Source organism: Onychostruthus taczanowskii, unplaced genomic scaffold (assembly GCF_017590055.1).
Source record: "Onychostruthus taczanowskii isolate IOZ18803 unplaced genomic scaffold, ASM1759005v1 scaffold34, whole genome shotgun sequence".
Taxonomy (NCBI): domain Eukaryota; kingdom Metazoa; phylum Chordata; class Aves; order Passeriformes; family Passeridae; genus Onychostruthus; species Onychostruthus taczanowskii.
This window is the reverse complement of record NW_024500794.1, coordinates 2,367,838-2,393,578: the sequence shown is the minus strand read 5'-3', so window position 1 is coordinate 2,393,578 and position 25,741 is coordinate 2,367,838. Positions and strand designations below refer to the sequence as shown.

Here is a 25,741-nt window from a genome sequence, read left to right as displayed (position 1 = left end):
CATGAGGCAGTGGGGAAACTTTCACACCAATGGTGAGCGCTCCCATGCCAGAGAGACTGTCATAATCCCTCTCTGGCATAGCTAAGAAAGCTCTTTTCATCTTTTTTTCCCATTTTGTTTTATTTTTTTTTAACCAGCCAGCTGAATCACAGTCAAGATCAATTTATTTCCTAAGCAGTAAGGGGGTAACAGAGGCAGACTGAGCCATGGCAGGTGGTTGTGGCACAAGATCCTCAAGGCTTCCTTGCCTTCCTGTCTCTTGTCCAAGGCTCACCAAGCAGGCATGGAGAGAGCTCTCATCCCGGCTGTGACGTGACCCTTCCCCTAAAGAGCCACCCAGCAAGGAAGGGGCTCAAAACTCAACAAAAGATTGGAGGTGTGACCTCACCAGTGCTGAATAGAGGGGGGATGATCACTGCCCTGGTCCTGTTGGGCACACTATTTATGACACAAACAGTACTCTTGGCCTTCTTAGTAGGTGCATCCACAGGCTATGCAGTTTTCAGGTGGCTGCTGGAAAAAAAAAAGCAACGACCTCAAATTCCAGCAGTGAGTTTCCAAACAAACCCTGGGTTCAAAGTCCTCTGGAGGGTTTTTCTGCATTCACTAGTGGATTTAAAGTTAATTTTTATATCAGCCGCTTCCAGGTGGTTTCATGGTTGATCTTTTCCTTTCACTGCGCTGCAGTATTTCCCAGCCCCAGAGCAAAGTGTTATTCTAAACGCATTTGGGGGTGGGGAGAGGTTTTGACCCATATTTAATAGGGTCCCTAGAGCGTGCTTGTCTCCCCGCCTTGTCCCGGCGTGGCGATGCCGTGGGATGTACTTGGTGTTTGCGGCACACCCGGCGTGGCAGCAGCAGCACCTGCTGCGAGCGCTGCAGAACTGCAGGCGGCTGCAGGCGACGGCGACAGAGATCCCGAGTCCCACTGCAGGGAGCCTCCCGGCTCCCGGGTTTGCCCTGCACACGCAGGGGACCCTCCCAGTCAGTGCATTTCTCCCACGCCAGAGCCGTAAGTGCTCAGACAAAACTGAAAGAGAACGGTTTCTATTAGCAAAAAAAAGTGACCAAAAGAAAAAAAAAAAAAAAAAAAAAAAAAAAAAAGAAAAAAAATTTTAAAAAAAAAGGATTACACTCTGTCTGGGGAGACAGCAGTGCTAACATGCTTTGTTCAAAACCAGGTCTGGGATTCCTCTGACACCCGCTTTTTTAACCAAGCCTTCCTCCAGAAGGTTTATATTGCACTGGACATCAGGTCTCAGCATCCTGAATGTCTGCGGAGGCAACGATAAGCTCAAATGCCATGATAAATATCCCAAAAAGGCACACACACTGGATTTACTGTTCTTGGTGTTTCTAAGATAAAAATTAAACAGAGCATATTAATTTAAACAAAACTTATTCCAGATTATATCATCCATACAAAGAGACAGAAGGGCACAAGACCCAGAAATCAAGGTAAAAAAAGAAACCCCTTTCCAGATCCTCCATTGCAATGGCTAGCTTGTCTTTCCCTTCAGCTCTGACCTGAGTCTCACCTACAGTGATGCACCTGAAGAACACAAAATGCAAAGACACCTCAACAGACATCACCTTTGGACTCCATTTTCTCGTTCAGATGCTACAAAAAAAAACCCCATCAAAACCCAGAAGTTTGCTGTGCACCCCTCATTCCAAAGTCCTTGCTTTGCCTGGAAGCAGCACACCCCAGGCGAGTGGCAGCCTGCATCTGCTTCTGTCCGTCTCCCATGCTCAGCTGGGGGTGATGCCAGTGGGATGCTCTGCTTGGGCAGCCTTACGGGAAGGAGTCCTCTGTCAGTCCATATGGAGAGGTGTGCAAGAAGCCAGGGGTGCTTCTGAGGCAGGATGCTGCTCCCTGCCAGAGCGAGTCACACAGGGAAAGCTCTCTGAGGAGATGAAGTTTGGGCTCTCACAGACCCCCAGTCCCGGTTTCTCCACTGCTGGCACCAGGATGGACAGAACTGCTGGCTACCTGTGGGACACAGGCAGCTGCCCAGAGCAGCCAGGACAAGGCCACCGCCACCTCCCTGAGTGCTGCCAACCCCCTCTCAGCCAAACTCAGGCTGCAGTCACGGCTGACCAGCCTGGGGCTGACACTGCAAATCAGAACGGGGCAAATCCCCAAATTCCAGAACAAGGCACATTCCCCAGAGGGATGTGTGGCTTTAGCATTGCAGAAAACACGCAGCGTTTTGGGGGTGGGAGGGCGCTCGCCTTTGGGGCAGGGGTGCTCCAGTCACACAAAAGTGGGTTTCAGATCCTCTTTGAAATTCACCACAGGCTGGGGCCCACCGTGGTGCTCTGTCTGGTGATCCTCACAGTCACTGGGCTCCGTGTCCGTGTCCGTGCTGCTGCTGTCCAGGGAGCCACGTGGGTTCTGGAAGCAAACCTCGCAGCAGGGTCGGTGGCAGCCATGAAACATCTCCTCAGAGCTGCTGCTGCTGGAGTCAGAGTCTGGGTAATAGTACAGCGAGCGCAGGGAGGGCTCAGCGGGGCCCCTCGGCGTGCCCTGCCGCCGCCGCCGCTCCTGCGGGATGCACGGGGAAGCACCCTGGGACTCGGGCCATCCCAGCCACCCCTCTGGCTGGAGGCTGGCCTCCCTGGGGATGGCTGCAGGGGATGGTACTGGGCGGTGAAGGAGCCCTCTGCCAGCCACATCCCCTCCCATTCCCAGGGAGTTTTCTGCTGACTCGCCACGGCCCCAGCTGCCCACCTCCTTCACCCTGCAGCTGGCACGAGGGGATACGTGTCCAGGGAAGCACGTGGAGGCAGGGGGCAAGGGGATCCTCCGTTGATGCCTTGCCAGGTAGGGGCTGAGGGGTGTGTGGATGCCTGGGTAGCCCTCCTGGCCCACCCGTGTTTCTCCCTGCTCGCCTGAGGTGCCCCGGTTGCCAAGTGGGGGTCCTGCAGATAAGGCTGGGCTGTAGTTTTTGCCATCCAGGCTTAACTCTTGCAAGATTTCCCACAGCTTCTCGCTGTTTACATAACTGACTTTAGGGGACGACTCCCAGGCTACACCAGCTGAGTTGTCCTGGCCTGGCAGCTGCTCTGGAGGCTGCCCCTGCACTGCAGGTGTGCCACACTCCTGGACATCTTTCAGGCCACGTTCAGTGCTGTCCCCTGCATTAAAAAGCAGCACCTGAGTGCAAACAGGCTCCTGGTTTGCATGTTTCTGGAGGGCCTGAGCATTGCTGCCAGGAGGTGATGTACCCAACAAACAGGGGGGCTGCCACCCATCCCTCTCTGGATCTGAGGGGCAACAGTCCCCTGGCGCATCCCCAGGCTGCCCTGAGCTCCAGGTGCAGGGAGCTGCTGGCAGCACACCGGGATCGCAGCCGCTCTCCGCAGACATCAGCCTCATCAGCTTCTCCTTGGCGCTGCTCACTTGCTCCTGCAGGCTTTCGATCACGGCGTTTTTCTGTGTCAAAACAAATAAGCCTGTCAAGTGTGGGGCGGGCAAAGAGGAGGAAAATGCTGCCAGTTTGGAAGCAGGCACTGCCAGAAAACAAATCACCCCTCTCTGCATGGCAAGAGCCACACCAGCAGCATGTGTGACCTCAGCCTCCCCTGCAGCCCCCCAGACGTGTGTGTGGGAAGGGGATCACTGGGCAGGCAGCTCTTCAGGCTGGGGTGTTCCTGCCCGTGCAGTGCAGGTGACAGAGCAGGAGGCTGGGGGCTTTTATGAGACAGAGCATCTCTCCTCTAAATTAACCATGTTTGACAAGGCTGTGGGAACCAGGCTCTCTTGCACTCCCTCCCTACAGAATTTTTTAAAGCCCTCCAAATTATGCCTAAATTGTGGTGCTTTGGAGCGTGACAAAACAAAGCAGCTCTTCCCCTCAGGAAGGAAGAGGCTGGTGAGGGATCACCAGTGTGGACAGGGGTGTAAAAAAGGGCTTCCCACCCTGCAAAGCCTTCAGCCCACAAAAGGGAAGGGGATAAGCTGGAGGAGGGGGGCCAGCAGAGCCCCGTACCTCGGTGAGCAGCCGCTTCATAGAGTTTTTCTCCCCTATGAGCTGGTAGAGCTGCTCCTCGCTGTACACTGAGCGGCAGCTCCTGCTCGGGCTGGTGAAATATTTTGCCATGTGGCTCATCGTCTGGCTTTCTTCTTCAAAGGCTTTCCACTGCTTGAGCTGGGGAGTAGAAGAGGGTGTTATCCACAGAGCCCCAGCTGACACAGCGGGAGGCAGGCACAGCTCAAGCGCGAAGGAGACAAAGGGATGGAGAGGGGGAGACAAAGGCAGGGTGTGACGGGGGAGCAGAGACAGCCAGCCAGAGATGGCTGGGCGAGGGGCTGCAGTGTCACTTGGAGCCTCCCACCCATCTGAGCCCTACCCTGTTCCTGGCTCCAGCTTTTAATGCAGGAGAGGGTCAGTGCCTGGCTGCACTGACACTGCTGAGCACGCTGTAAAAGCCCCCTCCCTCTTCTCCCCACTCCCTGACTCCATGACAAAGACAGTGTCATGCATGTCCCCTTATCCCTGAATCACTGGTGACAAGCTGAAAACCAGCAATGTTTAGTATCTATTTTCTCATCTAGTGTCTGCCTGGAAGCCTTGTGCAGCCCAGCTCCATCTGTTTATCGATCTCAGATGAGCTATAGAAAAGCAAACCCATTAGGAAAAACAAGGTAATGAATTAAAAGATCCAAGTTAAATAAAATGTTCAAGGGCCCCAGGCTCCCAAAGAAAAGTGGTACAGGCAGAGCGAAAGTACAGCTCATCAGCTTCTGTACCCTCAGTCCAAAAGACCTGGAGCTCCAGCAGGCCTGGAGCTCACCGGAGGAGGTTTGGATCCTTGCTCCCAAAGGCTGCTCACCTAAGGGCTCAACTGGGGCAGGAGGGGACCTCTGGAAATCATCCCAAGTGCCCTGCTGAAGCAATGTCACAGGGAGCAGCCTGCTCACGACTGTGTCCAACTGGGCCTTGAGTATCTCCAAGGATGGAGACTCCACAACCTCTCTGGGCATTCTGCTCCAGTGCTTTACAACTTTTACAGAAAAAACTCCAGCCTCTTCCTCATGTTTAAATAGAATTTCCTGTGTTTCAGTTTGTGCCCATTGTCCCCTGTCCTGTCAGTGGATACTACTGAGAAGAGCCTCGCTCCCCCTTCCCTATTCCACCCCCATCGATATTTATATACATTGCTGAGATCCCCTGAGCCCTCCCTTGCACAGATGTGCTTTCCTCAGCTTCACCTCTTCCTCCCTTTCTCACCTCATGTCCTTGAGCCCAAACATCCCTTCAAACATTCAACTAAGTAAATAACTGTTTCCTTTCCCTCTAACAATGGGAGCATTATTCCCACTAACGTGGTGGCCAGGCACACCAGGCTGCTCCTGGAGGACACAGGAAGCAGAAGTGCCTCACCTCACCACAAAAGGCTTCCTTTAAACACCTTCGCCTCCTCCTCCTCCTCCTTGCTTGTGGCAAAGCCCAGCTTCCTTCTCCAAAAGTGCAGAGGAGGACAGCCTCCCCTGGGGACCACGAGCAGCAAAGAAGTCTCTCAGAGTGGCTGGGCCATCTGGACGGTCTGTGCCCAGCTCCATCCCTGCCAGCGGCAGAAGCTCCTGGTGCAAGTGGGCATGTGAGGTATGAGGGAAGGACAACTGCACAAAGGACACATCCCACCATCCACATGGAGCAGGAGGAGGAGGCCAGCAGCTGCCTCGTGTCATGTGTGCTGCCTGTGTGGCTGTCACCTGTGGCATGTCCCCACAGCAGTGTTTCTGAGCAGCAGTGCTGCACTCCTTGGAGACTTTCCAGGACATAAAGGGGACAAGGAACAAGAAAGCTGGAGATAGACATTTTACAAGGACACAGTGATAGGACAAAGAGCCTTTAAACTGAAAAGAGGGTAGGTTTAGATTAGATAGAAGGAAGAAATTCTTCACTATGATAGTGGTGAGACCCTGGATCAGGCTTGCCCAGGGAGTTGTGGATAGCCCAATCCCTGGAAACGTTTAAGGTCAGGCTGAAGGGCACTTCAAGCAGCCTGGTGTAGTGAAAGCTTCCCTGCCCACAGCAGGGGTGTTTGAACTAGATGAACTTTAGGTCCCTTCCAATACAAACAGTTCTGTGATTCTTTGAGACTCAGGGAACTTGCTTGGGGAAGCAGAACCACCAGGGTGGGGTGGGGTGGGGCTTGGAGAATGAGCTGTGCAGGTGAGTCCAAACATTTGGGGGGAAAAAAGCAGGAAAGTGAGTGCGTTGATGCCCACGGCTGCTGTTGTTAAACTCCGAAAATGTGCCCATTTCCAGCCAAGTGACAGGACAGAGGTGGCAGCATACCTGTGGGACAAAGATGAAGCAGTTGATTGTGGTTGTACACACAAAGATGCCTCCAGAGGTAAAACCAAGCAGCAAATTGTGCCAAGTACGGAAGAAACGGTGAACTAAGCAGATGGTACCAGCAGCCAGGAAAACGAGGTTGACCCCAACGATGAGTGTCAAGGACTGGTTCACTGGTGAGGAGCTGACATTGTCGGTCAGACCGGCCAAGTAGGTCCCGTATAGCAGGAGGATACTCTGGAAACAGAAAAAAGAGGTTTCCAGAGTGTGGAAAATTACAGCCTGATGGTGTCAACCCCCATGTATGTCGCACCAAGCCCGGTGAGCTCAGATCACACTCAGCACAATCCTAATTAATGCTCTTTGATCTATAATGCAGACCTGGAGCGTGCGGTGGTGACGCTGCGGCAAACACCCAGCACGCTGCTGCAGGCCAGAGTGGGGCTGGGGACACAGGGCAGCAGTGAGGGCACTGGTGGGCACGGGGGGTCCCAACCAAAGGCTGTGAAGAGCCAAGGGTCAGAAGTCAGCAGGTGCTGCCACAGAGCTGGGGGTGACTGGGAGAAATTGTGAAAACCACCCCTTGGGCAGCCTGGAGCAGGAGAAGCAAAGGCAGACAGACAGGAAGCAGGGGTCCCTGCAGGGATGCAGCAGTGGGTGCCATCAAGGAGCAACAGCATACTTCTCAAGCAGCAGGAAAGATATCCAGAAGGAATTCAAAGAAGAAGGCAAGGAGACATGGAGGTTTAGACTGGAGGGAAGAGGATGTACTTGGTGCCTCTTTAAATAGCAATAATCCAGGAAACTACCAGGTGCAATTCTTTTCCCTTCCCTTAGCTGTTTCCTGACTCCAGCAGCAGGGAAGGGCACTACAGAAGTGCTCTGTACACAGAGGCTCTCCCTCCCCATGCGTAGACCAGCTGTTTCAGAGCAGGCTGTCTCACCACCCTCCTCCTCAAGGGTCTCATGCATGCATTTTGCCAGTGTGCTCAGGATAAAACTACCCAGCAGGATAAGCCTCTCCTTCCCTAGGTGACACTAGCAGGAAACACCAAGTAGTTTTTGCCTGCTTTCATAGAACTGAGCATGGTCTGCCTTCAGGATCATTTGGAAATACCATCTAACAAAGTCCCAGCTCCTGCAAGGACTGGAATACAGGGAGTGTGACCTACATTATTCCTGTGCTACCCAGTAAGTGTCAGCCTTTTACTAAGAGTCATTGTTATTTGAGCATCAAGAAGTGCTTTGCGACATGAGATGCAGATGTTTTTTAGACCCTGCTGAACCCCTCTGTGCTGTGGCTGGTTGATGACTCTGATGGCCACTGCCAGGGTTAAGGTCTGGAGGGACACAAGCAAGGGAGGTTCATGTCCAGATCTCTGGTGAGACTCCCAACTTCAAAGCAGCATGAAGTCTCAGGGTGGGGTTGTAAGAGTGAAACCTGCCTTGCTGGGAACTGGGCTGGTGCCTGACCCTGCTTTGTAGAACCTGCACTGGACCATAACCATGTCCACCATGGGGCACCTCCAAACAGCCCAAAGGCAAGGCAACCCCTAATCCCTGAGCAGGAAAAAACCAGCATCAAAGTCCCATTTAAATTCATATAGTCGATCTGGGACACAGACAACAGCGCTGCCGTCTCCTAAACTAGGACTCTCAGTGGCTTGTTTGTTTGTTTGTTTTAAACTTGAGCAGAGGACCTTGCTCCTAATTCCAGGCATGTCCTTGGCAAGTCATTTCTGTTCATTGCTCTGTGCCAGTAAAACCAGGATAATACACTGTCTTCCCAAGGGGCTGAGCATATTAATGCTGTGGATGCTAAGAAGTGCTATGTATGCAGAGATAAAGCCTACACTCATGTAAGGGTAAATTCAGACTAACTCCAGAGAAATCACCAAGGAAGTACTCCATGACCCCCAGTAAGCAGAAAGAAACAGAGCCAGATTCAGCACAACATTAAAAAGATTACCTGGAACTAATTATGGGGATGTTCTTTTTCCAAAAGGATTTTGTAAGGGCTGTAGGCAGAGGCATTACCTCTCTAAACCCTAACACAAACTGCAGACAAAATCAGAGGTAGAGACACAGCACTGAAAGCCCAGGTAATGCCCACATTCCCTAACACCAGAGGACTTCTAAGGATTTTGAAATTAAGTGTAGAAGGACTTGGCTGTGTTGTGAGGTCCCTTTCTGCTCTTTTTCCTATGATTCTGGGTAGATGGTCAGTGAGTATTACATTACAGTGAATCACAAAGAAAGTGCCGGTGCTGCACGCAGAGATTAAGCCATTTCCAAAAAAAGGCTGTGATCTCACAAGCTTCATCAACATCAGCTTTCTGAAATGTGTCCAGCCTCTGCCATACCAGAGACACATGAGACCACAGATAATTACAGTGATAATTATACCAACATAGTTACATCAGTATAACTAACACTGCTGGAAGAAGACTGGACATGTGCAGAGATTCACCAGTGAAAGTGCACCTCAGAGGTATAATTAACCCGATAAGCATCCTGCGAAGGTGGGGATCAAGCACTTGTCATCAGCACCTCCTTGGTTTGAAGTCACAGGGCACAGGGATTGAGCCACCTTGGCAGTGGCCATTCACTGGAGTCTTTAGGGAAGAAGTGTGACATAAAGAACAGCAAGATGTGAGTTCCAAGAAGTGAGATGAAGCTCAGGGAGTTGCCCGGGAGAGATCTAGAGAGACTGTAAGTGCACAGTGTACATAAAAGAGATGGTGAGGCAAGGAGACAGCAGCTAGCAGGACTTTCACCCTTCCCAAGATGGGAAGGGCTGGAAATAGGAAGGCTTATGAGATGAACAGGAGTTCAGCATATCTGCAATGGGCATGTAGCTTGGGAGGGCAGCAAAATGACAAATGCTGCCAAACAGTTTAGACTGAAAGACAGGGAGGAGGTGAGATACAATGCAAGAAGCAGTCAAGAGGTTACATACCTTAAACCCTAAAATGAGAACGAGCCAAAGATCGGAATAGAGCGATGCACAGGACTGCACCCGGCTCACGGAGCACGTCATGCCTTTCTCTGTTGCCTACAAGGCAAGGCAAAGGCAGAAATGAAGGCTGCAGCCTGGCACAGACCAATGGGAAGAAGCATCTAAGCTGGTCTCCTCTGTAAATTTCTGAAAGGAGAGGCCAAAGCCTGGTGCTACCAGGGGCAGAGTACTAAAGCAAGAAGATGTTGGCCTTCTGCTGCCTACAGGGCTGGTTAAACATTTCTCTAAAGCAGATGCCATGGATCCCTCCTGTGTAATGCAGGTGATCTGCACAGACCTGGAAATTTTGCAGTGGACTCTCGCCTCTGTAATAGACCAGACATAAACCAAATCTAGAGTGCCCAGAAGGGGCACTGCCTCGTTTTCTGTCTCTATTTTCTTTCTGTTGTTTCTCAAAGACCACCTCCAAATGCCTGGCCACCCACTAACTCTGTCCACAGAGCTCAGATAGGACACAGCAAAACCCCACAGTGCCCCTCCTCATCCTTTTACCCGCAGTGAGACGCTGAGGCTTCGGAAGCACTGGACTGGGTCAGAGAACACCCAGGTCAAGAGCAAGACAGTGTCTGCCAGCACCAACGCTGCCACCATTGCCAGCAACTGCAGGTCTTTGATAATCTGCAAACATGCAAGAAGTAAAAGTTACTATGGGGAAGGAATGGACACCAATCACCTCCATCCCCCTTGGGTCCCTTTCTCTTGTTTCTTTCAAGTGACACATCTGTCCTACTACTTCGCCTAGAGAGGTGTCCAGCACCTACATTTGAGTTGGCCACAAAATCTCTGTCTTCAATTCCCAAATTCTTGGAGACCTAATCAGGCTTGAGACCAGATATAAACCCTGTCTGATGGTGTGGGCAGCAGGTAAATGCTATGACAGAAAACAGTCCTTCCAAAGCAAGACTATCATCCCTTATGACCATATCACCAGCAGAAACAAAAAGGGCAGAGAAAACCACCTGGTAGGAGCATTATTTTGCAAGTTTAACACAGATCCCAGTGTGAAACAGGAGTCCTTGCTGATACCCAGTTCCCCTGCAAACCCTCTTGTCCCATCTTTCATCTGAGACCTAATTTTTTCGCTGCTGCAAAGTAACCACTGAAACTTGTAAGTGCACTTTTTTGTGCACAAATTTTCCATTTCCCTCCCAGTTTCTGAATCCCCATCCTTAAGTTCTGCAGAGGAGAGCCCAGCGCTCCCTTCCCGCCTTCAAGAGCAGAACATATCCATCTGGAGATGGCCCTAGATCAGATGCTTTTGAGAACACCTGTTTTATTTTCATCCCACAAAAACAGCTGATTGTTTTTGTGGGATGAAAATAGACCTGAACACAAACATTGGTGTGTAGCGTAATGAAGGGATGTGGCCAATATAAAGTGAGAACATTGCTTGGTCATGGGGCTGGGACTCCACTGGGGAAGAGGCAGCCTGGCAGGGCACACACTTGCCGGTAGAGCGGAAAAGCTCCTGCCTCATTGTGCAGGAATAAATGAAAGGCCCACACCCAGCCAGGTGTGAAACCAGACCTGTGATTGTGGCATCTATCCCTGTCATGTGCCAGTTTCATTTGCTATCCCACATTGGTTTGGGACTTGCTGGTGGGAAGTCTGTCCTCCCCCGTTCCCGCCTCAGAAGCTGGGTACTCACCACCCGCTTGTCGGGCACCCGCTGGGTGAACACCTTGTAGAGCCGCCAGCTCTTCCCCAGGACAGGACCGAACACCAGGGAGGTCCCCACGCACAGCAGGCACAGCCTCACCTGCCAGGGGCCAGAGCGAGGGGGCTGAAAGGGGCTCACAGGGACACCACACACCCTCCCAGCCTGGGGTGCAGTGAGGATGGCTGGGGACATGTCTGCCCTCCTCTGACTTCTGGAGGGTGATACCAGATACTAGAAAGCTGACTACAAGGTGAAATAAATTCAAAGGCAAGTACTCCTCTGTAGGCATGCCTGCTGCCTACCTTTTTCTACCTACCTAGAGACTCTCACTGGAAGGGCGGGCAGGGAGAGACAGGCAGCTTGTGAGCAGCAGGGACACAGGAAGTCCCAGCACCCATAAATCACTTGCTGGTACCTCCGTTAATTATCCTCAGCCCAGTGGCTGAGCAGGATGCAGGGATGCAGGGTGTGCACCGTCCCACTCTCCCACACAGGTGCATGCCCAGTCCTCAGTCTGGCAGGGTGGCTGTCTCAGGCCAGGACATGGGGGTTCATCACACAAGTGAGCCTTTTGATGAAAATCTGCTCTGCAGCCAAAAATCTCACCCACAGCCTCACAGCACCTGTGCTGTGTCAGGCAGTGCTGGCTGTGTGGAGGATCCCATCTCCCTTTGTGCTCCCCTCTGCCTGCTGCACTTCTACCAGCCCAGCAGCTTGCCTGCCTGCAGACCTGTCCTCTGGGGACCTGCCTCAAATCCCTCCTCGGTGCAGATGTGGTTTGCAAAACAGCAAAGGCCATTCAGACAGAAAGTGTCTGGCTGCCTTTTGCGTGTGTGAAAGCCACAGCCCAGCTGAGCAACGTGGTGGCGACAGGCTGTGGCTGGGACAGAGCTTGTACAGGCGACAGCTGGCTGGGAGAGAGCACGTTCAAACAGGCCTGTACATGCGTCAAGGTGCCCATCCCAGCAAAACCCCCGCTCACCTGAATTAGCTTTTCCATTGAGTCTCCAGATGGCAGGCTTTGCTCCTGAATCCCAAAGAGGTAAGCACTTGTGTAAGTCAAGCCACTGCCCAGCAGGGTCACAATGTTGAGATTGGGGCTAGACATCTTCACAATCCTCCAGGAAACAAAGCAGGGGATTTGGTGACAGTTAGTGAGCATCATGACCTGGCAGCACAGGGGTGAGGTCCCCTTATAGGGATGATGACGGTCACAAGGAATGCTGACACACTGTCCACCCCCAGCCTGTGCTGTTCACCACTGTTCCAAAAGCTCAGCCATTACTCCATGGTCCCATCCTCTTCCCTTTCTTGCTGAAGTGCTTCACAATCCTTCAAGTATTCATTTAGCCCTATGCCAAGACTTCTGCTGCAGAGGGTCAGAGGTGGAAAACCACCCAGCACAGCCCAGGGTGACCAGTCCCCAGCAGTAAGTTTTAGGTGCAAGAGCTACACGTGCCTCCAGGAACAGGGCCTTCCCACTGCTCCTTTCTCTGAGGAGATATCTCCACACTCAGCACAGGAAGCTGCCAGCAATGTTCAGGTTACAGTCTCCCCTCTGTAATTTCACCTCATCACTCATAATCCTGTAACTGTATTCAGGGAGGGGAGAATCAACCCACTGATCTCTTATGACCTGTCACCCTTCCTCAGCAAGTCTATTGAGTGAAAGCTGTACCTCCTGCCACCCTTCCCAATAGCTCTGCCCCTTCGACCTGCTGCCAAGTCATTACTTTTCTCTCCCCTTGAGTTCCTTCCTGGCTTGCTGTCTTGCAGTCACAAAGCCTGGGGTTCAACTTGTCTCTCTCCCTCCCTGCCTTCCTTACCATGTCTCAGCCCTTGGAGAAAGATATTCACCAGCTCATGCTCTCAGCTGCAGCTGACAAAGGTCTCCTCCACGCTCCCAGGTTCAGGAGGCAGACCAGTATTTATTTTCCGCAGAGCAAATAAATAATGCACATTCATTACAGCACGTTCCGAGAACATAAATTCAAGTGGCCACTGAACTCAACACCACTCAGTAAATGAAGTGCTTCAGACTGGGATGCAGTTGGGATGCAGGTCATGCAGCTGCTGCAGCGCAGCAGGCACAGGGCTGTCCACAAAAACCCTTATGGGCAGGACCATCCCGACTGCACCATGGTTGTCAGCAGCATTAAATTAAATTAAAGCACAGAATCATTAATGCTGGAAAAGACCTCCAAGATCATCAAGTGCAGCCTTTGACCAAACACCACCAGGAGAACTAAACCACAGCACTAATGGCCACATCCAGTTTTGAACACTTCCAGAGATGGTTATTCCACCACTTCCCTGGTCAGCCTATTTCAATGCTTGACAACCTTTTTGGTGAAAAAATTATTGCTGGTGCCCAACCTGAACCTCCCCTGATGCACTTCCTGAGGCCATTTCCTTTCATCCTGTCTACAGCTCCCTGCCTTGGGGAATAAAGGAGCAGTCCAAACAGGACTGTCTCCACCAGTGATCAAAACTCTGTGTGATGGAAGAAGCTGCAACATCCCTGGCATTACCCTTGCTTTCCCTGTGCTGCTCCTTCAGGCTTACACCCTCCTGACCCTTAGCTGGTCATCAGCTCTGAGCTTGGTCCTGAAAGAGCCTAACTCCCCTACTCCAGCTCAGGGGAAATCTCCCAGGAGAAGAGGGGTGCCCTTACCTGTTTTTCCTGAAGCGAATAGTGAAGATGAAAAAGAAGAGTGCTAGCAGGACTCCTCCCGTCAGGAATGTCCACACAACTCCCAGGAGACCAGCAGAGAAGGATGGGGAGCTCTTCATACTGCGGTCAAATGATGCCTGCAGGAAACAAAAGGGATAAGGATGAAGAGGATATTGCTGGGGCTCTTGGCAATGAAGGTCCCTACTCCAGCATGATCCCTCCCCACAGTTATCCTGCTCAGCCAGAAACCACAGCTCCCAGTAAGAATACGCTCTGGCATCAGACCAAGTCCTGCAGGTAGGGCCACTGAGATGTGTGTGGGCAGGACATGTGCTCTGTCACTTGCTGAATGTTCAGGAGGACACAGCAGTCCGAGAGCCCTCTTTTTATGGCCAACTAGCCAAATCCATAATGAAGCTGTACAAGTGATTCATAAATCTCAGGCAGCCCTGCCTCTGAGACGCGGGAACATGGACACTGGTCCCTCACTGTCCTCTGGAAAGAAATCTTTGGAGAAAGGCCCTGTGGTGCCCCAGTCAGTGTCATGCTTCTTTAGATGCTTCTTGGCTCCCTTACTCCTCTCTGCAGCAGACAACTGCTCAGCTGGTGGACGTGACTGGGAGCCAGCTGCAGAGCTGCCAGTCAGTGCAGGAGCACAGCAAAGGGAGTGTGACAGCGTTTTTCAGAGGTGGTGACACACTGAGCTGGAATCCACCCGTCTCCCAGCCGGATGGAAACTAACTTGGTCCCAGGCAGGCATCAGCTGAGAACTGGCTTTTGAGGGACACTCCCAAAGTGGGTATGATGGAGGCACCTCTCTCCTTACACACAAACCACCTTATAGGTTTAAATCTCCATTTAAAATAATCTCTGCTATCTCCTTATTAACATAAAACGGATAAAATGATCCCACGTGAAACAAGAAACCCACTTCCGCTGCTGATCTAAAACGCTCCAGCATTTTTAACAGGGTGTGCATGTGTGGGTTACCAACTTTTTTTTCTTTCAAAAAAGCATCACTTTAATAAAAGTGCTGGCACATCCCCTTTAAAGGGGGAGGGAGAAGAATGGGGGTTGAGCTGGGATCACACACCTCCTCACTAACTTCTCTGGTGCTGAGTCCTTTCTCAGGTATTCCTGCATCCAATTTCTTTTGCAGAAGACTACTTTTCCCGACAGTTGACACTGCCCCAAACTCCCAATTTTTACTTCAAGGTTTGAGCTGTTTCTGCTTCCAACCTTGCTAGAAATAAATCTTCAGGCAGAAGAAAGGCATTTGTTTAGAGCCAATGCCTCATTCCCCTCTTCCCCAGCCAGGCTTCATCTCCTCTGGGCAAGCAAGAACAACTTCTGCACAGCTTGCAGAATTAAAGCCACCACATAATTCTTGACACACAAACGTGTCACTGCCACACGAGCACAGCTGATCTTCAGGCTCCTGGCAGCTCACATGCTGGTGCCCCGCTGGTCACAGGGCAACTGGGAAAGGCAAACCCCTGCCTGGGATCAACATCCAGCTGAGAGCTGCTGCTGCTGCTGGGATACAGCTGCGTGCACTTCTCAGCCTCGCTTTGCAGCAGTGTGGAGGGATCCCTGGGGGGATCCTCATCTCCCTCCTGAAAACTGCTTCCTACCTCCTCTTCCCTCTTGCTAGTCCCTGGGGAGTCTTTTGCCTCTCTGGGAAATGAAGACCACACCAGATGGTGAAGATGGTCAGCCAGGTCAGTCCCCCACTTACACCAGGACACTCTGTGTAAAAACCCCATCATTCAGCACAGATCAGGCCCATCGTCCCCCCTGCCTGGAGCTGACAGGGCTGGTACAAAGCTGTAATGCCATTCTGTTTCTGTGTCCTGCCTGCGTGAGCCCAAGTGTAACACCTGGCTTTTGCCACTGAGGTGAGCAGGGCAAACTCAGCATTCTGGGGCTTCAGCACTTCACTCTCAGATGCACCCACCAACAAAATCACCTCTGGCTGCAGTATTACTGCACCCTATTCGCAGCAACCGATCAGAAAGGGTTCAGAAACACCCCTATGATCTCCACTTTTTCTCTCCCACACACCCTCCCACCTGACTGCTGTTTCCCTGGATGTTGATGCTACTTGAAGTTGATGGAGCGCTTTGCTGGCTGCTGAGCAGAGTAAATCCTGGTCCTGGCAGGGGGAATATTAATTGTAAGCCGGCTGCCGGAGCCAGAGGAGCCAAGCAGCTTACAGTCTTTTAATTAAAGGCCCATGGTCGTGCAGGACGTGATGGAGAGCCAAGTGGGCCAAGCCTCGGCGCTCCATCCTGCAGCCCCACGTGGTGCCAGCTGCAACTGAGTGCATCCCAGTGTCATTTCTACTGCCTTGCTGGTGGAGGGGGGAAGGTACCATTTATTACAGAGGATGACTTTTAATTAAATCCTACTCTACTCATATTTGAAAAGCACTTTGAAGTTATAGGGGACAGGAAAGGTCAAGGGGAGATGGGGCCATTGCAGGCCAATCCTGAGCAGCTGGCTGACACATGGGAGGGCTGCTTGACATGACTTGGCTGTTGTGGATGCTTTCCCCCGTTCTGGATAACTGCTGGGTGTCACCTAGACTGGCCGTGTCTTGTCTATCAACCAGGTGACAGTGTGCTGCCTTCAGCTGGACTGGAATTCCTTGGCAGCTGCAACCCCTTCTTCATCCCTCCCCCAAATCTATTTCTGCAGAGCAAACCTCATGCCCCAGAGCACTCCCCTGCACCCACACATCCCACTGCATCCATACATACCACTGTCACAGTGCAGAGCTCCTGCAGGGCCCGCTGCTGCTGCTCCTGGCTGCCAAAACTGGAGCTGCCATCGCAGAGCTCAGAGCAGTTGAATCCCGGCTCCATAGCACATCCTCAGTCGTCATCCAGCTGTACCTTTGCCCTGCTGGAAGGATGAGCATTGGCTTTCTTCAGAGAGAAGAAACCTTTGGCACACACCACACCCCCTGTCAGCAGGGAAGGGTCTGTGGACAGCCTGGGGCTGAGCTTACCCAAACTGATGTGATGCACATCCAGAGCCAGGAGAGGGAGTGCCCCCTGCCAGTGTCCCCGGGGTGTCCTCTGCAGCAAGGAGAGTCAGCTCAGGACCTGAGCTCCCACAGAGCACGGTGGCATCCCCAGCACTGCTACACCACCCTGCAAAACAACACCTGCGGATGGTCACAGTGGCTCCCAGCCCCTATATCCCAGCTGGGAGCTGAAATAAGGTGCTGTGCTGGTCCAAGAAGGAGCATGGCACCCTGGCACACTGAACCCGCTGCATCATTCCTTTGCCAATGCATTTCCCTTCACTAGAGCAATTTCAGGGTCATTTTGCAAACACCCTCCTTGCACTGGCAGTGACTGCTGGTTTCATGAAACATCCCTTTCTTCCAGCAGAGAACCAGCGAGTGAAAACAACAACATACAGCAACAAGTGTTGCCATTGCTTACCAAGACCTACACCCAGGCCTGGGTAAGCAGAGGGGAAGGTGCTTGAATGCAGAGTTTTGGCTGACTCGGCCCGAGATGGAGCCTGGCTACCTGAAGAGCTGGCTGTTTATTAAGGAGATGTAGAAGCCTGACAGGTATTGTCCCTGCCTGCTCCTGCTCCCTTTGCACTACCTTTGCCTCTGCTCCCCCTTTCATTTCTCTTTTTGGTGTGGATTTTAATAGGCCTCATTACCATTTTAGACATGAGGTCATACTTATCCTCAAGCATCCTTACTCAATTACCATTGTCACCAGGTTTAATTAGCTTCCAGCGCACGACCATAAGCAAGTCTCCCGTCGTTAGCAGCTGGGGAGGAGGCACAACAGCTTGCTCCCTATTTGCTCCTAACAACAGGTGGGAGGAAAAAATTATCCCTGTCGTGCTCCTCGGTGCTGCTCCCTGGCTGAGCATCCCCTGTACCTAGCCAGTGCTCCAACCTTCCCTGTCGCTGCTCCTGACACTTTGATGCCCTCTCCTTCCAAGTTCTTTCTTTGGAAGAACTCCTGTCATTATGTGAGCAAAGAAAGAGTAAATTAAAAAGAAGCATGGTCACCAGGACCTGGTCTGAAACTTTGTCACAGGGCATAATCAGGATTCAAATGCCAGAAAAGCTACAGGTGGTGTTCTCAGCTCGAGTGTAAACTGATTTTTCAGCTTTAGAGTAGTTGCTTACAAGTCCCAGCCCAAGCACATCAGGCTAAGTGGGCTACTTGTCCAAAATTAGCAGACCCACCTCTGAAGCAATAACCCCAGCTCTCCTGCTGGCAGAAGCCATCAGGTACTGCAGGTCTGGGTCCTGTCCTGCCCCTGCCAGAACTTCCCCCAGCACGAGATCAGCTCGCTGTGTCCTACAAACACAGGACCACACATCAGCCAGACTGAAGATTTTACACACATGGTGTGTAAAGACATGTTTCTCAAGAGTGCTGAAGCCACCCAGCTCCATCAAGCCTCCTTCTCTCTAGCTTGTAGCAAACTGTGGCGGTGTTTCCCCTCTGCAGCAGGCTCATCCTCTGGGAATTTTCATGCCCTCCATAGCCTAGGCTGAGTGACTGCACAAGAGCCCTGGCTCCAGAAGATATCCAGCTGCTGCAGTGAATGCCAGGAGTGCTACCATGCTGGAAGTGCAGTGGAGAAGAAGAAACAGGCTCCATCCAGCTAAACAATTCACAGACCAATGGACAGTGTGGAGGGACTGGGTGGGGATGGGGGTAGGAGACGGGTACTGGACCTCTGATGCTGAGAAGACCTGAGGTGAGCACTGCCCAGCCTCCAAGGGGCTCAGCTCCTCCCCATGCCCCCGGTGGGTTTAAAGACAAAAACCCCTATAACTCCTTGTAACCTTCTGCCATGTCAGAGGGGGAGCACACCTGGCAGGTGGACCACTACCAAGGCTGGCATGAGGCCAGCAGGCACAGCCTTCCTGTGGCTCTCAAATGGAGGTGTTACCACAGGGAGCACCAGCTGAGCCCTCATCCACCCAGGAGGCCATCCCCTTGGAGGAGAGCAGAAGCTCCTTGGGGTCTCCCCAGCCCTGCATCCTGCAAACGGCTCCCACACAAAATTGTTAACAAACTGAGGCTAATTAGCGTTCATTAGTATGCAACAAAGCTAGCACCAGTGCAGTCATTGCTGAAAAGCAACAGGCATTTCCAGCCCAGCTCCTGCCTCTTGTGAGAGCAGGCAGGAACACTTCTCTGTAGCCTGGAGAGGATCCAAGGGGGACCAGCACTTTGCGGGGTCACTGACCTTCAGGGTGAGGCTGGGCAATGATTGTCAGGACAGACAACAACACAGGTAAAACCCTACATCCCTAAAATGAAAGGGTCTGTTGAGAACAGAGATTTGTGGGGTTTGGTTTTTTGGGGGTGTTTTTAAGACTTAAAATGCCAACCAATTCTGACAGAACACTTCCAGAGCAGAATCACAGAATGGCTTGGGTTGGAAGGGACCCGAGAGCTCTGCTTGCCTTGCTCTGCCCGTGCTGCCCTTGCTGTCTGTGGCCTTGCACCTGCCAGCTGTCTGGGACATGGTGGACAGTATCTGGCCACAGAGGAGCACTGGCTTGCATGCAGACATGATCCAAAAAGCCAAAAGTCAACAGGAAACAAGTGACTGGACCACATGAAAAATATTAGCACCATCATCTTCTCAGATAAAAGGGAAGCACTGACTGCTGGAAACAATATTTGGATAAAAGCAATTTGTGGTCACCTCAATAGGTGATCTCCAGGCTTGGAAAACCTGTTTCCTTAGATCTGTTGAGACCCAGGAATACTCAGCATAAAATTATTTAGGTTGGAAAAGAGCTCTTAGATCATCAAGTCCAACAATTAACCCAGCACTGCCAACCCCTCACTAAACCATGTCCTTAAGCATGACATCTACGTGTTTGTTGAACACTTCAAGGGACAGATACAGAATCATAGAATCACTAAGGTTGGAAAACAACTCAAAAATCACAGAGTCCAATATCTAACAATGCTGAGTAACTGTAGACTAATGCATAAATAGCCCTCAAAATAGATGCAGTTGTTGTCATCTAAATGCACATCTTGACTCTCTCAAAGTTACTTCTTCCCTTTCAAAACATTTCTTTTGGGGGAAAAAAAAAACCTTTAAAGAAGATGAAAAATTGGTGCAGCATGTCAAGACCCAGAGTGGGCAGAATGAACTATGAACTTTTCACCCCAACAGGTTCATTTTGATGTAGTGTTGAAAGAGAGGCTTCTTCCCAAAGGTGACATCGCTGCTCGGTGAATCAAAAGGTGCAAAACTGAAGATGTCAAATCACAGACAACAGAACAATCGCATCCAGAAATGTGCCAGTCTTCATGAGCTCTGCAATCCTGTCTGGTCACACCAGCCCTGGCAGACAAATGGTACATGCACACCTCTGCAAGAGCACATCTGGAGAAACATCTACTGAGAAGAACTTTTGGAAAGGCAGCTCTGTGGCCAGAGGCAGAGAAGAATAACTGGGGAGAAGGAGCAATGTGCAAAGGGCAGAGCCACTCCTGCTGCCTCGGGAGGAGAGCAGGAGACCTCGGCTCACCCATGATGGGTCTGTGCTGCTACTGCCAGTCCTGGTGGGAGATGGAGCTCTGCTGGTGCGGAGCAGCCTCGGCTGACAGGACACCAGGCTGCACGCTGACAGTGGGAAATCAGCTGGATAACTGTTCGGTAACGTGAACACTGCGGGATGGGGTTTTGCAATTCAAAATCTGGAGCTTCCGAGTCAGGCTCCTGCTTTTTCCTTCTGCTCTTCTTGTCCAACAAGATCCCTTCTAGTCTGGCCTGAGAAACCTGCAATATTGCCATCCCCAAGGCGATCAAAAAAAGTCACAAGCCAGACTTAGTGCAACACCCCCCGCAATGAAGCTGCTTAAAAACTGTGAGTTAAAACACACAGCATATCTGAAGATTATTTTAAATTTATATTTAAAACTTCAGCACCTACATTTTCATGCTTTTCCCTGCAAACACAAAAGGAAAAAGAAAGAAAACCAAGAAATCCATCACATCATCCTAAAATGTGGGTTACAAAGGCTCAATCACCAGGAACACTGGGGTGCTACAAAGTTGTCACCCTTCTTCTCAGGGTCTGTCCTGTGCTCATGCTTCATTCTGCTCCTGTCCCTGGGATTTCCAGAGCCACTTCCAGGCCCCTCAGATATCCTCATACCTCACAGATGGACAGCAGGCTCAGAGAGAATAACCTCCAGGAGCTGCAGGACCCTCTGCACACAAAGGAAGGACATGCAGGACGAAGTGCTTCTGACTCTGCGTGCATGGGGAGCTCGCTGCGTGACTGAAACCTGAAATTTTGTGTTGACTGAAGCTAGGTGAGATTTTCAAGCTTCCTATCATTTTGGAAAGCATGTCCCAATATCATAAAGGCAACAGCTTCTGAATGTTGATCTTACTGCTTGTCTGTCCACTGCAGCTCCCTCAGCTTGGGAGGATGGCACGAGGCTGGCACATTTAGCTCTACCTCTGGACTTTTCAACTTTAAAAGCAGAGGATGAATACTCACCTGGCTTTTTTCAGTTCTGTGGTTTACATTTTGAATTAAAGGAACCTCCATGCACAAAAAAAACCCCAAAAAACCATATTACTTCTTTTTTGAACCACCACACAGTGCTGCAAGGGGCTGACTCACACTTCTCCCACTAAGGAGCTGATAAGGCTTTTAACTCTCTAACCATAATTGCTATACAATGACAGGCATGTGAGAAACAGAGACAGAATAGATTGGAGATGCTCTAAGGAAGGAAAATTAGGAGGGAATACCGAGAAGCATAGGGAGCATGCCATAGATGAGGCCAGTAAGACCAGAGCTAATGGGGAGGTAAACCAAATCCTTGGAGATACTAAGGAGTGACTTTGTGCCACTCGACGATCTGAGCCCTCCGTCGTGTCCAGCTGCAGCAGCTGCTGAGCAGCAAGTGGATGAAACGGGCAGAAACCTCCAGGTTTCTGCCTCCTCAATGTGCCTGGGAGTCCAGGGGTCGGGACCCCACTGCCCCTCGTGCTGAGCTCACCCCTGCTTGGCCAGGTGGCCTGGCAGGCTCCTCACACAGAGCCATGCGACAGCAGGAACAGCCAGAAAAGTCCTTCCAGCCGAATTTCAGTGACACCACGGTACTCCCAGGTGGAAGCTCACCTTCCTGCAGCCAGTGGGATCTCTGCTGCGAGACAGCAGCCTCACCACTTGGGGCCGAGGAGGGCACAGCTGCCTCCCCCAGAAATGGGCAGGGGGCATTCCCCAAGCACCGCTCTGAGATGGAGCAGCGCTGCTCCCGTGCCCAAGCCTCTGCCCACAGCTGGGGCCGCAGCAGCTGTGCTGCATGGACAGGAGGACACGCAGAGGCTTTTCACAACTTTGGGAAAAATCCTGGGTTTTCTTCACTCCGTAACAACTTCATCAATCATTTCATTTATTAGTGGGAGACCACACTTATAGGTGCTGTTCTGCCTCCATGGGACAACCTCCCTGCTCATTCCCAAGCCCTGAGTCAGGAAGGTCTCCATCCCAACTGCTGGGCATCTGGCAGATGACCTGGAAGTGGGATGGCAGGGGCTACCTGTCCAGAAACACACAGCCAATTTCATGCTGCACCGCACCTTCACCGCAAAGAGGCAGAAGTGGCCAGGGCTGGCTACAGGGCCAAACTGCGTGGCCACCATGCCCCATACCCCCAGAAACGCAGCTCCTGCCTGCCACACTGCCAGGCACAGCCAGCGAGAATGTTGGATGGAGGTGTGCAAATATCTCCAAGCATCTGCTTCACAATTTGCCCTGGTAGTTGCTGCAGCCAAACCATGAGCCCCCCCCATCTGCCAGGCTGGTCAGTCCTGAATCCCTGCCATGGATCACACCCATATCCCTGCCCCAGAGAGGCTGGCACCTCGTCACAGGACAAGGAGGCTGCAGGACTCCACTGTGGCTGTGTGACACTCACACTTTTCCACCAGGATGCTGATTCGAGGCGCTGTGACTGGGGCAGCATCACCAGGTCTCAGGGCTCTGTGCCCACTCCTGGTGCCTGTGTTGCCTTTATACCTGCTTCTATCCATCCATCTGCCTCAGAAAGCTGCCTTTTCCCAGGCCATTCCCATCAATTGCTGCTACCTTCTCCTTTGGGCATGTGCCCCAATATGCTGCTCTGAGGCACAGCTCAGCCCCAAGCACTACTGCTGGAGGCTCCAACATCCCTTCCTTCCATCAGCTCCCTCTGCCTTCGGGGTGTTAGCACCAGCCTGACAAACGGGAACACGCTAAGCAGCCTTACAGGAAGGTGTAGCCTGCAATTTTTTTCTGTCTTAACTGTACCACCTTTAGAGAGCCACCATGAATAAGAGGTAAAAAAGCCTGATGATTTAGAATTTTGATTTACAAGGGAGATCTACCTTGTGGTTGAGGTGTGTATGACTTAATTAAAAGCAGAAGCTCACTCCCACTGAAGCTGTTTGCTGCCGAGCTATCAAATGCAGAGGAGGAAGAGACCTCAGAAGGAGTATTTCCATAAAGCTATGTTTCACATTAAGCATATGCCTTCAAGAGCTCTCCCTTTCCAAAGCTGGCAGAAAGCTGCAGCTGCTACTTCATGCAATCAGACACCATCCCCTCACAGCACTCGCAGCACCAGCACACCTGTGTTTTCACAAACAGGGCTAGGATGGCCAGGCTGCAAAGCCACACAGCCCCAAGCATGGGGACAGCTTCTAGCCCTAACAAGGTCAGCATGTTTTTTCTCTATTTTACTTTTTTTCTTTGAAATCTGGCAGGATTTCGGAAATCAAGTGACACATTTAGTCCTTAAAGAGGCAGGAAAACAGAGCACTACAGCTCTTTAACCTTACCCCTGATGACCAAGCAGCAGGGAATTATTTTCCCCTAGGAGACAGATTTGACTTAAGGCTCTGAAAGCCAGAGATGTCCACGGCTCCTCTGGCTCCCCTCCCGGGTACCACAGGCTGCCAAAGTGCACCCAGTGCTGCCCTGCTCGGGCTTCTGGTCTCCTTGCTGGGCAAAACAAGCCCCCCACCAAGGGGCAGGGCCACATCAAGGTTTCCACGAGGTCTGCCAGCCTGGCTCCCTGCAGACAGCAGTGAGGCTTGCTCAGGGGTGGAGAAGGGCAGCTCCGAAACCGGAGGCACAACCAAACTGTGGAAAGTGCTACTTGTAAACTGTGGCAGGACAGAACTGAGAGCACAGTGAGAGCAGAGCGTGCAGTGCCCCAGCAGCAGGTGGGTGAGGGGATGTGGCAGCTCCGCCAAGGCTGCATTAGAAATGCCAGCTGCAACTCAACACTGGCAGCTCCCGGTTACCCAGGATCTGGTTCCCTTGGCCTCCTCCCTGCCCCTCTGTGGATGCAGAGCACCTGTGGGGCAGCGGAAAATCCAGCTCTGGGTCCATGAGCCACCCTTCCCAGAGAGGTGACCAAGTCCCTGGGAGTTGTGTCATGCTCAACTCTGGCAGCCAAGGAGAAGCAAACAAGCTGGGTCCTGGAGTGTTTCCTGGGAAGGTCTCACCCCTAAGCAGCACTGTGAATCCAGGGCACACGGGTCCCTCTCTCTCCCTCTCCACCCAGCAGGATGCTGCACTGTGGAGTTGGTCGCAACTGTTCTTTCCCCTATTTTGAACTGCAAAAGGCACACGGCTCGCCCAGGTAATAGCAGTGTGGTTAGCACAAACTGACCTAGCCCTGCAACTTCACATCTTGCATCCTGCAAGGCAGCCCTTTCCCATCGCCAGGTGCCGGCAGGTTCCCGCTCCCACAGGCGCCTCCCGAGGGCTGCTTGGAACCTTTGGGACGGTATTTTCTGGAGAGCTACAAAACACCGGCCCCAGCCCGCCCCGTTTCGAGCTCAGGAGTGCGCTCCGGGCACAGCCAAGCCGGCGAAGGGCGAACGCGGAGCTCCGCATGGCCCCAGATCGCGCCCGGAGCACGGCTCCGTGCCGCAGGCCGGCAGCGCTCGGGGGGCCGGCGCTCCCCGCGGCCTGCCCAAGCCGGGGTCCGGCCGCTGCACCCCGCGGGCTGCAGGCAAAGGGGCACGGCCAGCAAAACCACCAAAGCGAACAGAGCCAGCGTAGGAAAGCAGCTCGGGAGGTAACCTGGGCGCCCTCGTCTCATCCATCCCGCTCGCAGCCCCAACCACGGCTGCCGGCCCCTGTCTCCCCACACCGCGCCCGGCGGAGCCCCGACCCACCTGCGGGGACGGCACCCGTACCGAGGGTGCCAGCCTGCGGAAACCTGCGGATACCTGCGGGAGCCTGGCAGGAGCGGCGCGCCCGGGCCGGGAGCAGCCCCGCAGCCGCCGCGGGACGCGGAGCTCGGCGCCGNNNNGGCGGCGGGAGGGGCCCGGGCGGCCGCGCTCCTCCCGCCGGGGCAGTGGCTCCGGCCCCGCTCCCGTCTGACCCGCGACAAAAGTTTTCGGCAGCGGGGAAAAAGCCCGGGGGCCGGGGCTGTCCCGGCAGGGCCGGACCCCGTTTCACGCCGGCGGCTCCTTCAGACGAGAGCGGCACCAATCCCTCCCCAGAACACCCCGGAGCCGGGAGAGCGGGACCCCCGGCACAGCCCCGGCTGACCTGGCCGCGCCGCCGCAGCCCGGCAGCCCCGCGCTCCCGCGGCCCCGCTCCTCTCCGCGCCCTGTCCCGCTGCTGCCGGCGGGATGCGCCCGGCTGGAACGGGCCGCCTCGCTCGGGGGCTCCTGGCAGCTGAGGCAGCACAAAGCCCCGCGTCTGTGGCAAAACCGGCCCGAGAAGGTGAGTAAAGGCGAGGGCGGCCAACCTCGTGCTCCGTAACCTGCTTGTGCCGCCCCATGGCTAGTGGTAGCCAGCGTGACTACTGCAGTAGGTATGCTTGTGTGAGCAGCGCTCGGTGTCTTGCGGACAGACCCACCGTCACTGACAGCATCCCCGTGCTGACCATTTCCCTGTCTTGCCGCCCACGGTCCTGCAGCTCGCTCGCATCAACTTTGTACTCTCTCTTCTCAAGACACCCACTCCATTTTACTGGAATTTTTCCCCAACTCTGAAAGCCAAAAGCTCTGCTCCAACACTCTCCCGGCCTGCA

General features: G+C 52.7%; 1 protein-coding gene across 2 annotated transcripts; it reads right to left on the bottom strand.

Moving 5' to 3' along the window:
• Positions 1-1,256: 1,256 nt before the first annotated feature.
• GPR156 (G protein-coupled receptor 156) lies at positions 1,257-25,008 on the bottom strand. Of its 2 annotated transcripts, XM_041410914.1 has the most exons (11): positions 24,876-25,008; positions 16,678-16,822; positions 16,427-16,571; positions 13,665-13,801; positions 11,973-12,108; positions 10,979-11,089; positions 9,823-9,948; positions 9,271-9,366; positions 6,312-6,548; positions 3,996-4,154; positions 1,257-3,439 (listed from the first exon to the last, which is right to left on the bottom strand). In XM_041410914.1, the coding sequence occupies exons 3-11, from the start codon at positions 16,529-16,531 to the stop codon at positions 2,258-2,260; spliced, it is 2,289 nt and encodes a 762-aa protein (XP_041266848.1). In that variant the 5' UTR covers positions 16,532-16,571; positions 16,678-16,822; positions 24,876-25,008; the 3' UTR covers positions 1,257-2,257. The 2 variants fall into 2 exon arrangements, with proteins under 2 accessions (XP_041266848.1, XP_041266849.1); XM_041410915.1 differs by lacking the exon at positions 9,271-9,366.
• Positions 25,009-25,741: the final 733 nt, after the last annotated feature.